Source organism: Pseudomyrmex gracilis, unplaced genomic scaffold, assembly GCF_002006095.1.
Source record: "Pseudomyrmex gracilis isolate BER0280 unplaced genomic scaffold, ASM200609v1 scaffold_68, whole genome shotgun sequence".
Lineage (NCBI taxonomy): Eukaryota > Metazoa > Arthropoda > Insecta > Hymenoptera > Formicidae > Pseudomyrmex > Pseudomyrmex gracilis.
This window is the reverse complement of record NW_018020652.1, coordinates 9580-24897: the sequence shown is the minus strand read 5'-3', so window position 1 is coordinate 24897 and position 15318 is coordinate 9580. Positions and strand designations below refer to the sequence as shown.

General features: G+C 43.9%; 1 protein-coding gene across 3 annotated transcripts; it reads right to left on the bottom strand.

Moving 5' to 3' along the window:
* Nucleotides 1-1206: 1206 nt before the first annotated feature.
* Nucleotides 1207-15282, bottom strand: LOC109854510 (chromodomain-helicase-DNA-binding protein Mi-2 homolog). 3 transcript variants are annotated; one of them, XM_020427666.1, is made up of 25 exons: nucleotides 14773-15282; nucleotides 11959-12050; nucleotides 11711-11833; nucleotides 11603-11615; nucleotides 11265-11548; nucleotides 10874-11167; nucleotides 10514-10765; nucleotides 9601-9763; nucleotides 9276-9461; nucleotides 8953-9142; nucleotides 8489-8862; nucleotides 8226-8395; nucleotides 7899-8124; nucleotides 7341-7804; nucleotides 6806-7259; nucleotides 6377-6694; nucleotides 5897-6205; nucleotides 5543-5811; nucleotides 5374-5465; nucleotides 5068-5254; nucleotides 4690-4956; nucleotides 4300-4575; nucleotides 3951-4198; nucleotides 3519-3804; nucleotides 3112-3429 (listed from the first exon to the last, which is right to left on the bottom strand). In XM_020427666.1, exons 1-25 carry the CDS (start codon nucleotides 14807-14809, stop codon nucleotides 3112-3114), a joined length of 5892 nt encoding a protein of 1963 aa, XP_020283255.1. In that variant the 5' UTR covers nucleotides 14810-15282. The 3 variants fall into 3 exon arrangements, with proteins under 3 accessions (XP_020283253.1, XP_020283255.1, XP_020283254.1); XM_020427664.1 differs by lacking the exons at nucleotides 11603-11615; nucleotides 11711-11833; nucleotides 11959-12050; nucleotides 14773-15282 and adding an exon at nucleotides 1207-2973 and having other exon boundaries at nucleotides 3120-3429; nucleotides 11265-11504; XM_020427665.1 differs by lacking the exons at nucleotides 11603-11615; nucleotides 11711-11833; nucleotides 11959-12050; nucleotides 14773-15282 and having other exon boundaries at nucleotides 10526-10765; nucleotides 11265-11504.
* Nucleotides 15283-15318: the final 36 nt, after the last annotated feature.

Here is a 15318-nt window from a genome sequence, read left to right as displayed (position 1 = left end):
ATGTGGGAAACACCTCGTTTTGTCAATAAATTATATTTTTCATAGAGGTGGGAAAATTTTTAATCAGGTGGTTTTTGCTCTTGCCCGATTCCGATGACCATCTCTTAGTGGTGGTTTTTTTTCGTCTTTAGGGACGATTTCTCTTCCCAAGGACGACGAAGTGCCCCCTGCTCAGTTGTTCAGAGCTCTGATTGACGGGGTTCGCTTTTTCAATCGACAATGTCGACTCGAAAAGATATCGGCCCGGAAAAATCCGACGACGTCGGACTCGAACTCGGGACCTTTCCATTCGCAACCCTCGCACTTAGGCCGCGAGACCACCGGGCCCGGTTCTGTCTTATGTCTCGACTATCCGTAACGTACCGACGCGGTATAGGCCACGCTTTTATATCATCTTTTGATATCAGATTGTACACACTACCAGTCACTGTATTACCGACAAATATTTCGAGCAAAAAATTAATTTAAAAAAATTACAAGTCAATAAATTTATCAAAGCGACTCGAGCGCAACTTCCATTGTTTATTTAAACTACTAATTTACTCCTGTGTAAAAAATACTTCGCAATAAACGTTGAATTTTCATCTGTGACTATTACGCAAATGTAAAATGGTCATAGATTGTTGAGAAGATAGAATTGTTTAAAACAGTGTCGGAAACGATAAAATTGTTACTTGCAAAGAAACGTATTTGCGTTAACAAAACCAACCTGACGCTTGTGCGCGCACATGGAAACTGTGCGAAGAGAAATTTAAACAAAGAAACGTATTCGCATCGATCACAAACAAAAAAAAAAAAACTTCCTACGGGGGTGGAAAGAACACGCGCTCTAATTGTTATTAATTTATTCCAGTAAATCTAATACATACACAAACGCGATTTGTTTTTTTCTTTTTGTTTGTTTTTTTTCTTTTTTTTTTTAATAATATACCATTCACTCTCCACATCGCTTGTGGGTTTTTTTTTTCTCCTCAAATTGTGTATTCACCCTTTCAAAAATTCCATAGCTAAAATCTAAAAACTAATCTTAGAAACTTAGCTAAGCCAAAATCACCGTTTTGGCAAGAGTTCACTTAAACGAAAGAAGTAAAATCGATCTAAGTTCTGTTGTGAAACGGGGGGGTGTCGGGGAGGAGGGGGGAGGGAAGGGGAGGTAGAAAAGACTGAACAATACGTATGTAAGGATGTCGTCATTTTTCCTGTGTGTTTTTTTTTTTTTTCGTTTGTCGCAAATGCGCAATCCACTCCTGAAGTAATGCATGGGGGGAGGGCAAAGGGGCTTGTGTTTATCTCTCTCTTTCTTTCTCTCTCTCTCTCTTTCTCTCTTTCAATTTACAAATCTAGCATGAGTCGTGATTACCACAGATGGCTTTTTTTTTTTTTTTTTTTTTTTTTTTTATAAATACGATGACAATATGTACAAATATCATTGACGTTGTGTGTGTTGTTGCAAACGTGTCACAGTCGCACACGCGTTCACTCAGTAAATTTTTTTTTTACTTTACACACACTTACCGATGTGAGCGTGCATATATTTGCTAAATATATATATATATATATATATATGGTATAATATATATTTACGAGCAAATGTATCGGCAAGTGTGCGTCGGAGATTTTTGTTATTTAGTTTTGTTCGTTCTCGAATTTCTCGACGGCTTAACCGCAACTGGTTTTTTTCTTTTTTTTTTTTTTACTGTAACATTTATACGCGGAGTAAACACAGCTCTTTTCTCTGCGCTCGATCTCCCTCAGAACGAGCGTCAAAATGCATCTCGATACGCGCGTTCTTATTGTTCCTTGAGCAAGATGTAAAAAAAAAAAAAAAAAAAAATCCAAAGTGCAACTCTGACAACAAACGAGAAAATGCACGTCGCATTTGAAGGAGAAAGTAAAAACAAATCGGTTCGGTTGACTTCTCTTTTCTCATCGAAAGTTTTTCTCCGATGCCTCCACAATCGCCGAATATTAAAAAAAACCAAAAAAAAAAAAAAATAAAAAAAAAAAAACAAAACTTGATAAAAACGTAGGAAAATTCGCGTAACGTCGGAAATTACACACAACCCATGCATTACACGCTGGTGCATCACGCACGCAAAAATTCTCTCGACCGCACATGTCAGTCTTGTCCCAAAAGTGATTGCCGTGTTTTTTTTTTTTTTTTGTTTTTTTTTTCCCGTTTCGTCGCTGCGTCGACGTTGCTTTCGCACAATTCGGAATGAATCGCCAGGCCCTAACAAGTTTAAACCGTAGATGTTGTTTTAAGTTCGTCGCTTGCGCGTAAACCTTCCTATTGTCGAAAAATCATTATTTTCATTTTTCTTTTTTTTCGTGTGTAATAAATTACAAGAGTGACAGACTGTGTTTTTTTGAATCGCGCGGCCTCAAAGAGCGACGAGATGTGAAAAAATATGCGTTTACGACTAAAAAAAGGTCTTAAATAGACTTAAGTAAATGGGTTCTTTTTTTTTTTTTTTGTTTGCTACTACATCTGCAAAATGCTAAATATGTGTGTGTGTGTGGGTGTTTTTGGTGTGTATATGTGTGTGAGTAAATAAATCAAATTCTTAAAAGACGCTTATAAGAAAAATAAATCTAATCGCCTCCGTTTCGCGGAAACGCGCACATTCATCGTATATATAAATACAAAGAACGGGGGGGGGTGAAAACCTTTGAGAATCTATAAATGTGCCAAATGTACACGTAATAAATACAACAAGTAATGCTGCTCGATTGTTTTTTGTAAAATATTACGTTCATTTACCTTTTTGGGGAGAAGATCTATCTCTCTCTCCTCTCTTTCTCTCTCCCTTCGCATTTTCTTTTTTTTTTTTTTTTCTAGAAAAAATTAAGCTAAAAATTGTAATTTACGAAAAATAATGTTACAGCGCGAACGATTCTCGTGGGACAGTTCGGTTTGCGCTATTTTGTGTCCGTGTTTGAGCCACTGCGTTGCAACACTTAGCATTCAGGCTGTAACGTAAAATTGTTTTTTTCTTTGTTATTTGCAACTTGAAGATCGTGAAGATATTATTATTTCGCTTAATTTGTTTTTTTTTTTATAAGAGGTTTCAATTACTTTCTGCTCTCTAACGTTAATTACACGTTTGTTCACAAACCTGTGAAACCCTGCGGCGGTTGCCCCGGTACTGAGTATTGTGGTCGAAAGTTTCCGAAATTGGCGGCGCCCGCGAACGTGGCCGGTAACTGTCCCCCAGAAAAACCGGCCGGGAATTGTTGCGCCAGCAGCGCGGCCTGTCCGGTCTGCGAACTGCTTCCACCGGGCGCCGTTGCCGCCAGTCGACTCAGTATCGATCTCTCGGACATCTGAAGTCTCTGGGCGACCGGTGGTATACGGGCTAGAGTCGCCGGCAACCGGCTCACGTCCGATTTCATGTCGGACAGCAGTTCCTCCAGTTGATTCAGCACCTGCGAGATTTTAAACGCGCATAATCGAGCGCTCTCTGTTTTAAACGGAGAAAAAGAAGCGACACAACGCGCGTTCGGACTCAACTGACCTTGTGCAACACCGCGTTCGCGGGCTTGTTACCGGCGAGACTTTCCTTGCTAAGATGTTGGTGGGACTCGGCGAGACACTCGACCTCGGCGAATCGCGCGTTCAAACTCATGGCGGGATGATTAGGATCCTGCGTGAGATTCAGATAAGCGGCCCGTCTCAGCTGTTCCTCGATTACCAACGCCTGCTCCAGGAGTTTAAAACGCCTTGCCAGAAACTTGTTCTTTATTTCTAAAAAGTTACCCTTTCCCATGTCCATCTTGAATGGTTCGTTGATGATCGCAAACCTAAAAAGTAAAGCAACGTATAAAATTGTATAAAATATTTATTTACATCAAGAACAACAATTATATTTTATAAAAATCCCAGAGGAAGTCGTAAGATAAATTCGAGCATCCGGAGAGACTTTGTCAAAGGATTTTATTTCGTTTACCGGATATCGTTTTGTATATCCTGCCAACGGCCGTAACCGTGCGTGACGATACCGGCCAGGAGCCAGTAATCGTGTCGGCGATGCCAAATGTCGTATTCACGACCGGGCACAGCAGCCTTCTCTTCATTCAGCCAGAGTGTGTGCAATTCTGTGAACCCACCGTCAGCTATGTTGAACATGAACTTCCGCTTAGGCTTTACTACCTCTGAATCACAGTCCTTGGCATCTTTCTCTTTGTTATCTTTCTCCTAAAAAAAAAAAACAACCAAAAAAAACAAAAACCGTATAAATTGATGCAAGTTGCAAATCGTAAAAACGTTTCGATTCTCTGCGGGAAGTAAATAAATACCTCTCGTTTCTCAACTTCCTCCTCGTCATCCTTAACGATGACAACGTCTTCTTCCGGTTCGGGCTTCTTGGTCTCACCTTCCGTCTTCTCGTCGTGTTTCGCCGCGGCTTTCTCATCCTTCGCGTCGGCTTTGTCCTTTTCTTTATCCGCGCTTTCCATTTCAACGTCCTTTTCTTCCTTCACGACGTCTTCCTTTTCCTTTTCCTTTTCGGTATTTGCTTCGTCGTCTTCTTTAGAACTCTTCGTCTCGTCTTTCGAGTCCTTCGCGTCACCGCTCTGAAATAAAATTTATTCGCACATGGTTATATTTTAACACATCTCTCTTCAACGCGCATTACATTTTATAAACAATTACACGATAAGTCACAGAATAGAGAATTCACTACCAACCTCCTTATCCTTCGTCGACTCGTCCTTACATTCTTTAACTTCGATGGATTCGGAACTCGCTTTATTGGTTTCCGTGCCGGTATTCGAAGTTGGAGTCGGCGTGGCAGCGGGACTGGGGCTAGGAGCATTCGAAGTGGCTGGGGTAGCACTTGTACTGCTGGTACCAGTCGCTGCATCGCCAACTCCTTCCGTTTTCACGGGCTCAACCGGTTTGCGAATCATTTCCGGCATCGAATAGTAGCCGTTAATATGTTCGAATTCTTGAACCTGAAGAAAAAAACAACGGTAAACACCGTATATCGTAAATTTGTTTCTTTGAGAAAACGAAAGATAGGTGGGAGAATAAAAAAAAACAAACGGAACTTTCGAAATCCGTACCTTCTTTCTGATCAGAGACATCACGCCGATTCTCGTCAATACGTGCTGCCTGCTTAGACCCTCCCGCGGAACCCCGTCGGCGAATGTTTCCGCATTGTCAGCGCCTGGTTCACAAAGATGTCGCATGAACAGTGAGACGTAAGCCTTGAAATTTTTCTCGGATTTGCCACGCAAATCGCGCACCAGCCTAAACATGTTTTTGCAAAAGAAATTGTTTGCATAAATGCACGTGTTACAAAAAGAAATTATAGAAAATATTGTATAAAATAGCATTTAAAAAAAATTAAAAAAAAAAAATTGACTTACCACTGAGAATTGAAAGCATCTTGCGGCGGCATTCCGTAACGCATGATTGCGTTGAGAAAGGCTTTCCGTTGTCTCGCGTTGAAACCTAACACCTAAGTGCAAACAGAAAAATTATACAAAATTATAGCAAAATGGCAAACGCTTCTCCCTTAGTCCAGTCGATACCAACCTCGATGTTTCCGTTTACTCTGGCAAGCAGAGGCGGCAAAGGTCTGTCCTTCTCGTCGCGTCTTTCCAATCGTCGTCTGCTCCTACGAGACAACAAATCCCCGTCGCCCTTCTCATCGAAATCATCGTCCTCCTTGTCATCGTCGCTGGGCGCGCTGAAGTCGCTGTTGTAGTCAGACAAGTTCTCCTGCCACGGCTGGTCATCTCTCGCACCTTGATCGCCGGTCACTCCACCGTCCGTGTAATTGACTTGTTTTCGTACTCGTTTTCCTGCAATTGATCCGCATTAATACGTTCATACATGAGTCATATTGATCTCATGTGTATTTATAGATGCAAAATTAATAAAAAAAACCTTTGCCGAGTGTTCTGGCTATGTCTTCCTGTTGTTGCTCGTAATGATGTCTGAGCAGTTTGATCCAATACGCGGGATCCGTGTTCTCCGCTTCCTGCTTGATTATTTCGGTGTCCGCTTCCTCCTCCGTTTCGCCTTCCTTCGTCACGTAAGACGCGACCTTGAACGAACTTAAGTACTCGTTTGCCCAGTTCTCCTTCTGTTCTATACCCTCCTTGCTTCGGTCCAGTAATTCGGCAACAGCCTTGTCGTCGTAATGAATAGCTTCGTCCTCCTTGCCCTCTTCTTCCTTGAACAATTCCTCCGTACCTAACGTAGAAAATTCGTCATTAAACACTCACCGTAGTTACGAAATTGCGAATTGTCCGGTGTCAAATGTTGCAAGAACATAATGACAGAATAACAAAATTATATATAAAATAAATACAAGAAAGTAATTTAAATCGCGATGCAACTTCAAAAGATCAATCAAGAACTCACCGAAACGCAAAATATCGTCGAGTTCTTGTTTGCTGAAGTTAGCGCCTTTGCCGCCCATACCCGGTCGCACGACCAGATGAGTGAGCATCATCTTGCGCTTGGCCACCTGCGTCACTCTCTCTTCCACGGAGTTGCGCGTGACGAATCTATAGATCATAACCTTGTTGGCCTGGCCTATTCTGTGAGCTCTGCTGAACGCCTGAATGTCGTTGTGCGGATTCCAATCGGAATCGTAAATAATCACCGTATCGGCCGTTGCCAGATTGATACCTAGACCACCAGCGCGCGTCGAAAGCAAGAAGACGAATTGCTGTGCGCCTGGAAGTACAAGTTTGTTGTTCAAAAAAAACAAAAATGATCAAACAATATCATCTCGTTAATTAAATACGAGACGAAAGCAACGAATCGATCGCTAAGAGAGATACTTGCCAGGTGCGTTAAATCTGTCAATAGCCTCTTGACGTTGCGCGCCCGTTATGTTGCCGTCTATTCTCTCGTACTTGTATCCCTCGCCCTCCAAATAATCCTCCAGAATATCCAACATTTTGGTCATTTGCGAGAATATGAGAACACGATGTCCGTCGTCTCGCAGTTTCTTCAACATTTTGCTCAACAGCACCAATTTGCCGGCCGCTTTTATCAACGCCGAAGTCTCGTAACTGCCGTTCGGACCGGTTGGGGCCTCTTGCGAAGCAGCGGGAAACAGATACGGATGATTGCAGCACTTCTTGAGATCCATCATTATGTTCAACAACGACACTTGTTGACCGCCACCCTTCGGATTCAAAGCTTCGAAGTTCCTCGTTAATATGTACTTGTAGTACTTTTTCTGCATTGGCGACAGTTCCACGCGTACAATAAATTCAGATTTACTGGGCATGTTCTGCAAAAAAAAGCGTCGTAAACACATCGACAATAGAATATATTTAAAACATGTTAAAAAAAAACATTAAAAGCCACGAACCTTCAGTACGTCAGCTTTTAATCTTCTCAACATGTGCGGACCAAGCATTTCGTGCAGCTTCTTAACTTGCTCCTCCTTCGAGATGTCGGCGAATTCGTTTTGGAACGCGGCTAGATCGTTGAACTTGTCGCGACACAGGAAATTCAACAGGTGAAACAATTCCTCGAGATTGTTCTGCAGCGGAGTGCCGGTTAGCAGAAGTTTATACGCGATATTGTAAGACGCTAATAATCTAAAGAACTTGGACTGATTGGATTTAAGTCTGTGAGCTTCGTCCACGACTAAAACCGCCCAATCGATCGACCCTAAGCACGCCGAGTCTATCGAGATAAGTTCGTAGCTCGTAAGCAGAACGTTAAACTTGATCGACGACGATCGTATTTTGGAGGCGCGTCCGCTGCGCACCGCGCCTTCCTCGAACGACAATTCGTTCTCACGAATCACTATACGACTGTCTTTATCACCTGTAAACAGAGAAGAAAAGATAACTTTTTTTTTTTTTTGTTACTCTGATAAAAAATCTTGAAACATAAGAAAACAGACATAAGCGATACTGACCCACATAAGTAACACAGTAGAAATCGGGTGCCCAAGTTTCGAATTCGCGTTCCCAGTTGATTATGGTCGACAGGGGAACGGAGACCAAGAAGGGACCTTTGCAGTGTCCCTCTTTGTACAAGGAATACAAAAATGTTATGGTCTGAATGGTTTTTCCCAGACCCATCTCGTCGGCCAAAATTGTGTCAATACCCTGACCCCAGGAATATCTCAACCAGTTCAATCCCTGCGCAAATTTAAAATCGCGTTTGAACGCGACGCAGAGATGTGTGAAGGATAACAAGAGAAAAAACCTCATTTTTTTTGTTTTTAGCAGCGATAACTAACCTCTAACTGATACGGATGCAACTGCATTCCCGTTTGATCCAAATATTCCGGTTGTCTCTCGTACTTCTTCTTGAGATCGGTTGTTGGTTTATCAGGCGGCGGCGTGTACCGTTTTGGAGTCCTCTCCTCGTCGTCGATCAGCTCGCGCGTTTTCGACTTTTTGCCTTTACCTAGAGTTCGTTTCAATTTCTTTTTAAAAGAGCACGAGAACACGCTTTGGAACTCTTAAAAAAAAAACCGAATCGAACATCTATTTTGCTTACCCTTCTTTCCTTTACGGGACGAATTGACGTCGCAACAATTCGCGGCTCTCAGGTCCAGGTAATATTCTATGGCCTGCTTCAAGCCGGGTATGTCCTCGTGTTCGTCCTCCCACGTCGCTTGGTCGTAACCGAGTTCTCTCCACTTGACAAGATACGTGGCTCTGCCGTCCCGTTGCAATCGGTGATTGATCACTCTGTGAACCACCAGCCACTCCGGACGCACACCGTAACGATAGAAACGTTCCTCCAAGTTGTACTCGTCTCTGTTTGTAGCGCCGTCTTGCTCCTTCAGACGCTTCACGCGAGAATCGCTCTCGTCCAGCGGTTCCTCCAACTTCGGCGGTTCGTCCATGTCGTATTTGCGGTAGTAATTCCTATAAATCGCACGCAAGAACCCACGCGTATAAACAATTGCACGCGCATGAAAATTGTGCGAATAATTGTAATTCGAAAGAATTTTCTACCTGTACATAAGCGGGTGAAAAACGTCCAGTTGCAACTCCGTTATCCAGTCGCAATGCCAATACGACATATCCGCCCACTTGACGAAGAACTCGCGCATCTTTCGTTGTTTGGGCGCCGCTTTGCTCGTGGAAGGCTCTTCCGACGGAGTGTCCGAACACTCTTTCCATCTCCAGGTCAAGATTTTTGCCACTGGAAAATTAAATTAAAATTCCTTTATCGAGCGATGTCAACGTAAATGCTTACGGAGACGAAGTGAACTTTCCGCTCATTAATAACGACAGTTGAGTCTGATGAATAAAATCGAGAGTGAACGAAAACGTACCTCTCCCTCTAAGCGGTGGGCAAGAACATCTGGGACATTTCCAGTCGCCGTCGGGAATCTCGGACAGAGGTGGGTTGAGACAGTGCGTGTGATACGCGCTCGTACAGCTGTCGCAACACAACAACTCCCCGCCGTCTTTGCACACTCTGCAGAATTCCATGTGCTCGTCGTCGTCCTCTGCTGCGCCTGAAAAAACGAGAACATATAAAAAAATCTCCGCGGTTAGTCGCAAACTCTCGCTAACTCTCGTCGAGGAAAGGGATCCGGAAAGGAATTAAAGGTCGAGGTCGAAGATGACACACGTGCGGGAAGAAAACACGGATACCTGCAATACCTTCTCCTTCACAATGAGCACAGCTCCATTTCCCCTCGGGCGTTTCCTCCAATTCCGGCTCCAGACACACCAAGTGATACGCTCTGGGACACGTGTCGCACAGTATGATCTCCCCGCCTTGCTGACACACCTCACAGTAATCCTGATGGTCAGTCTGTAGAGAGCAAAGAGAAAAAAGAAAACCGAAAATAATTAATTCTACTTTGACCAAAAACATCGTCATTTACGTGATGACCAAAGTTGTTTTTGTTTTCTTTTTGTTTTTTGGTTTTTGTTTTTTTAATATCATGTGTAAAGTCGAAAGATGATAATTTATAAGCGTATCTTAAGGCATAAAGTGAATGATTATAGCAGCTTCAAACGTTCGAGATCTGAGAAGAAAAGAGAAGAGAAATGTATGTGATATGATTGTATGTGTATAAATTTTTTTTTTTTTTTTTTTTTTAAGGCAGAGTCAGACAACGTAGCGTATGCGTTCTTGAAGTTCTCTAAGTTCTCTACTTGCATATATATTTTTGTTTTTGTTTCACCGCCAACCCTCATGTTTCGTACACATCGAGATTTACATTTTTGTATCGAATTTGTTATTATTAACTATTAAACAAATCGTGTCTCTGATTGTCAACAATAAAAAAAAACAAAAAAAAAAAATGATTTACATCCATCGCGTTCGGATGGAGATCACAGAAAGATAGAATCATCCCAGCTGTGATGTAATATATTAAACAAGCATATAAATGAATTATATTAGACACATGCGTCGAGACTAGCAAATTACAAATAAATCTCCAAGCCTTTTAAAGTTAATGAGGAGAATAATTAATTGTACGTGTGTGGCAGTCCATGATCGCAAGCACGTTTAAAAACAACAATGAACGCATAAGCAAATGCTGCTTAACTCTACCTGGAGACCTTCCTCTCCATCCGGGAACTTGGACGTGGTTTTCGTCTTCTTCTTTTTCTTCGTCTTGTTGCCGATTTTGGTTTTCGCCTTTCTGCGAACTGGCGGCTCGGCGGGCGGTTCGACACCGCCCTCGTCGACGTTACCCTTGTTGCCCTCAGCCCCGGGAGTTTCCTCCGCGTCGGCTAACATCTGCTCGAACTCCATGTCCGAGTCCGCCGCAGATCCCGCCGCACTACCTTCCGCCTCTTCGTCCTAAAAGTTCAATATCGGAAGGAATAGGAAAATCCACATGATAAAAAAAACCGGACCCAAGCCCAACGCCGCGTGTTGTCAAACACAAAAATTGGACAATGCACGTACCGAGCTTCCTCGTTTACGTTTTCCAAGTTTGATCTTGAGTGTGGGCACTTTCGACGCTTTTTTTCCCTTCTTCGCTCTTGATCCTCGCGACTTTCTCTTACGGTCGCTGTCTTCGTCGTCTTCCTCCTCATCCTCGGCTTCCTGAATAGCACCGCCCCGATTGGCTCGAACATTTCTACTCTCGTCGTCGACGTTTGTGGACGAGACGTCGGCATCCGGTTGCGTGTGCGGATTTAACTCGGAGAAGTCGCGCCACTTGGCCGCAACCAACATCATGAGTTTCGACATGGGAACCTGGAGTGTGTGTTCAACAAAACAAAGATTGTTAGTCAGAGATCGAGACGAGGATGGATATGCGTACACATACAAGCAAACGATTATATAGACGTACTTTTGGATTTTCCTTCGTTAAAAGCGGTCTGACGTGTTGTTGAAACAGTTTGTACGTTGTTAAATTCTGAAAATCGGCGTCCGAATATTCAATGTGCACGTCCGTCAGACCAAACGTGTTGCACACTTCCTCAATCGTGGGCATGCCCGTTGTTGGTTCCTGACTCTGAGTGGTGGGTGTGTTGTGACTCGATGATTTTCTCGACGATGACTTTCTGCTCTTTCTGTTGACCGCGTAGTCGCTATCCTCGCCGGCCTCACCGCCCACCTCGGGACCGCCGCCGCCTCCTCCTCCTCCTCCTCCTCCGCCGCCGCCGCCGCCGCCGCCGACGACGCCACCAAAGTCGCTCTCCTACAAGTCAAAAGTTAGATACACGCAATTACACTGCGTCCTGGTGACACGATCTTGCGCTCGCAAGAGAAACCGATAGAAAAAAATATTCTCACATCCCCAGAATCGGATTTTTTCTTCTTTTTCTTTTTCTTTCCCTTCTTGTCCTCACTACGTGCTTTCCTCTTCTTTCCCTTCTTCTTCTTTCGCTCTTCCGGTTCGTAGTCGTCATCTTCTTCCTGCGAGGAAAACATTTTTATTTGTATCTTGAGATTTTTAATTTTCTTTTTTTTTTTATTTCCAAGTTTGTTAATAAAAGTTGATTAAAACTCGTTTCCAAAGTTCATCACACAACGTGACTCACTAATCTTTGAGATTCCTCAGCGTCGGATGAACCATCTACTTGCTGACCAACGTTTGATATCTGTCCTCCAGTCTCATCCATGTCATCTTCACCTGGTAAACAAAAACAACATGAATATTTTTTTACATTTCTCGCTGCAAAACTTGTGTGTCATCACATCATTACCTTTACGTAACACACACAGTGTACCATTCTTGCAATAACTTTAATTACTTTCAAATAATTGATTAGATATATAACAAGCTTGTGAATCTTACTGAAGATTTTTAATTACTGCGTGTGAGAAAAAACATGAACCGTATTGTTGAACAATATCACATCTCAGGGTTCAATTGAAACCTTCAATTTTTAACAATAACTAATAATACAAACAATGTGATAAAAAACAAACATGTAATTAATGTGTTACATTTTTACAAGTTAAATTAAAAATCGAATTTAACTTGTAACTTGCAAATTTTTGCAAACAGTAATATAAATTATTCGACAGAGTTACAAGATTTATTATATTTTGCGCATAACTACTTAAAGTAATTAAACTTATTACCTTCGTACAAATTACAAATATGTATTACAAAGCAACAAACAATGTGTCACACAAAGGTAATGTAATAAACATAAGATGAAAAAAAAAAAAAAAAAAAAAAAAAGAAAAAAAGAAACAGACAATATATGTAATTAATTACGATACGTTACATTCAGAAGTTCAATGAGGACCCGAATTAATTCGACTTGTGATTCGCCGCACAAACAAGGGGTCAATTTTCACAAAACCAGGACTGACTCTTCGGCGGTTTGCAACGTCCAATATATATAAGTGTATATATATATATATATATATATACATATATATATCGCGGTGTATTCTTGTAATTACACAGACTTGACGTGACAAAAATCTCGAGGGAGCATCACACGCGCGAAGACGACGCGGCGAGAATTCTATCGCGTCGCACGTTTAAGGATCCGCGAGCCGGTGAAAAAAACGAAGACAGAGAGACTCTCGGCGATGGGAAACGCTTGATTTTTCAAACTAATCAACGTTTCGCAAATGCTTTATGCGAGTGTACGTCCGCCATTTTCTTTAATAGGGCATACATACATTTGTGCACATCGGCCGTGCGTTCATACGCGCGCACGCACACACACACATACAATCTAGAGACTCTCGCGTATAAATTTTTTCTTTTTTTGTGGTAAAGAAAATTTATTTAGATCGCGCGTGAATTTTCGCGTGAAAATACAAATCGCACGCAAAATCGGCGCGAACCGACGCCGATTTGTTTCGCTCGCGTTGTTTTTTAACCGAGAGAATTCGCGATCCGCGAATGTTATCCGAAGATATCACGGGAGGGGAGCATCGAGAGGTTAGACGCCGGCTGTGCGTTTGTGTGTGTGCGTGCGTGCGTGCGTGTGTGTGTGGCGCGCCGCGCGTTACATTACAAACACAAACGCGCGCGACGCGTGTACGTGAAATGCGGATCCATAACTTTTTTTTTTTTTTTTTTTTACGCGTATACGTACGCTGTAACATGGCGTAAATGTAATTACGGCTCGTCGATTGGAAATTCGTTCGGAGACGAGACGGACGGAGCGGAGCGCGTTGCTCAACGCGCAAAGAGGAGCGAGTCGAATTTTTTCCTTTTTTTTTTTTAAATACCTTTCGCACGCGAAAATTATCGAAACGATCGTCGTCAACGAGGACCGTTTGATGAGCCGTCCGTTTTGATTATTATTAAACGAAACACAACGGGGGGACACGTTCGAACGCCGCGACCATTTTCGCGACTCGCAAATCGCTCCCCGCGTTCGATTTTTCCCGATTTTTTCCGCGTGATTCGCGCGAGATTTTTCGAAAAACAAAGAGGATCGACTCCGGGAAGAGGAACGAAGTTCTCGACGAGAACAGGAATTCGAAATCCCGGAAGCAACGCCGGAAACGCGACGAGATCGAAGACATTTGTTTTTTTTTTGTACATGAAAAAAACAAAGATAAAATACAGATTTTTCGTTCGATTTCTCTCGGAGACGAGAACCCCGTCGCCGGATACGAGCGGCGACCAAACGTCACGAGGACGATGCCATATGACTCCCGGGGATTCGACGCGTTTCTCTTGTTCGCGAGACGTCGACGTCGACGACGACGACGACGACCGATCCTCCTCGGGCGCGCGGCGAGTGTCTCGCGAGAGAACCCGGAGAGAAATAATCGTCACCTGTAGCGACAACGAGGAGAACCGCGTTTTGACAACCAGGGGTACGTTCCAAAATCCTACCTTGGTTACTAAAATGCTATATTTCACGTCACGTGTACTATAGTTTTTGGTAACCAAAGTAGGATTTTGGAACATACCCCAGAGCGGAGGAGGTTAAGCCACGATCTCTCTCTCTCTTTCTCTCTCTCTCTCTCTCTCTCTCGCGCGCACGAGGGAATGTTCGCGCGCATTCTCGCATATTACCGCCGCCTCTTCCCTCCCCTCCCCTACCTCCGGAAGGAACCGTCGACGCCGCTCTCCGGGATACCAGCGTGGCGACCGCGGCCGACACGAGCCGATTGACAATGGCAGCCATTGATAGACCGAGAAAAGCGCGCGTCGTCCCGCGTGCGGGGCGTCCGCTGCCGCGTTTTCGGATCGCCGCACGAGAGGATCACCGCCGTTCCAGGAGCCGCGCGCTACGTGTTTCTTTGTGTTTCTCTCCGTCTATTCCCCTCTCTCGCTCCGTGTGTCTCTCTGTCTCTCTTCGCGCTTCCCACGCTCCGGTGTCTGTCTCTCTCTCGTTCACCGCGCGAACAACAGCGGGTACACTTCTTACCTGCGTAACTCTCGTCCACCTCCTCGTCGGACGCCATCGTTCTCCCGAGCCTCCCGACGACGCGTTACGCGACGATTGTTCGCACCAGGTCGCAACAACAACAACAAACCACGAGGGATCGCGCGAGACAATCTCCCCGGTGCGCTCACACACGTAGTCCCGCTCGACCCACGGCGACTACGTACGACCACGACCACGACGATGACAGCGATTCTCTCTCCTTCTCTTCTTTCACCCCCCTCTTCGTCTGTCACTCCACTTGTGTTTTTCTCGCGCTCACACCGACGAAAATACCGCGGAAATCCAACGTAAACGTCGCCGCGACGACGCTCCTCCACCTAGCATACGAGACACTGATGATTTCGGCGTTGACTGTGCATATATTTGTGTCTGTGGCTGTATGTGTGTGTAGTGTGTGTACACACACAACGAAACTCACTTCTCCACCGCTACCGTTTCGCTACTACCGCGCGATTCGTCGTTTATTCACTGGTTTCGCTCCCACTCCTCTCGCGCGCACGATGTTACTCTTCCCCCCCCCCCCAC

What these genes read in the sequence shown, in the direction of transcription:
- LOC109854510 (XM_020427666.1), bottom strand. Translation starts at nt 14,809, where the DNA reads ATGGCGTCCGACGAGGAGGTGGACGAGAGTTACGCAG. An exon ending in CTACTGTGTTACTTATGTGG is followed by an intron (nt 7,805 to 7,898) that starts GTCAGTATCGCT and finishes CTCTGTTTACAG; the next exon opens with GTGATAAAGACAGTCGTATA. An exon ending in TAAAAGCTGACGTACTGAAG is followed by an intron (nt 7,260 to 7,340) that starts GTTCGTGGCTTT and finishes TTTTTTTTGCAG; the next exon opens with AACATGCCCAGTAAATCTGA.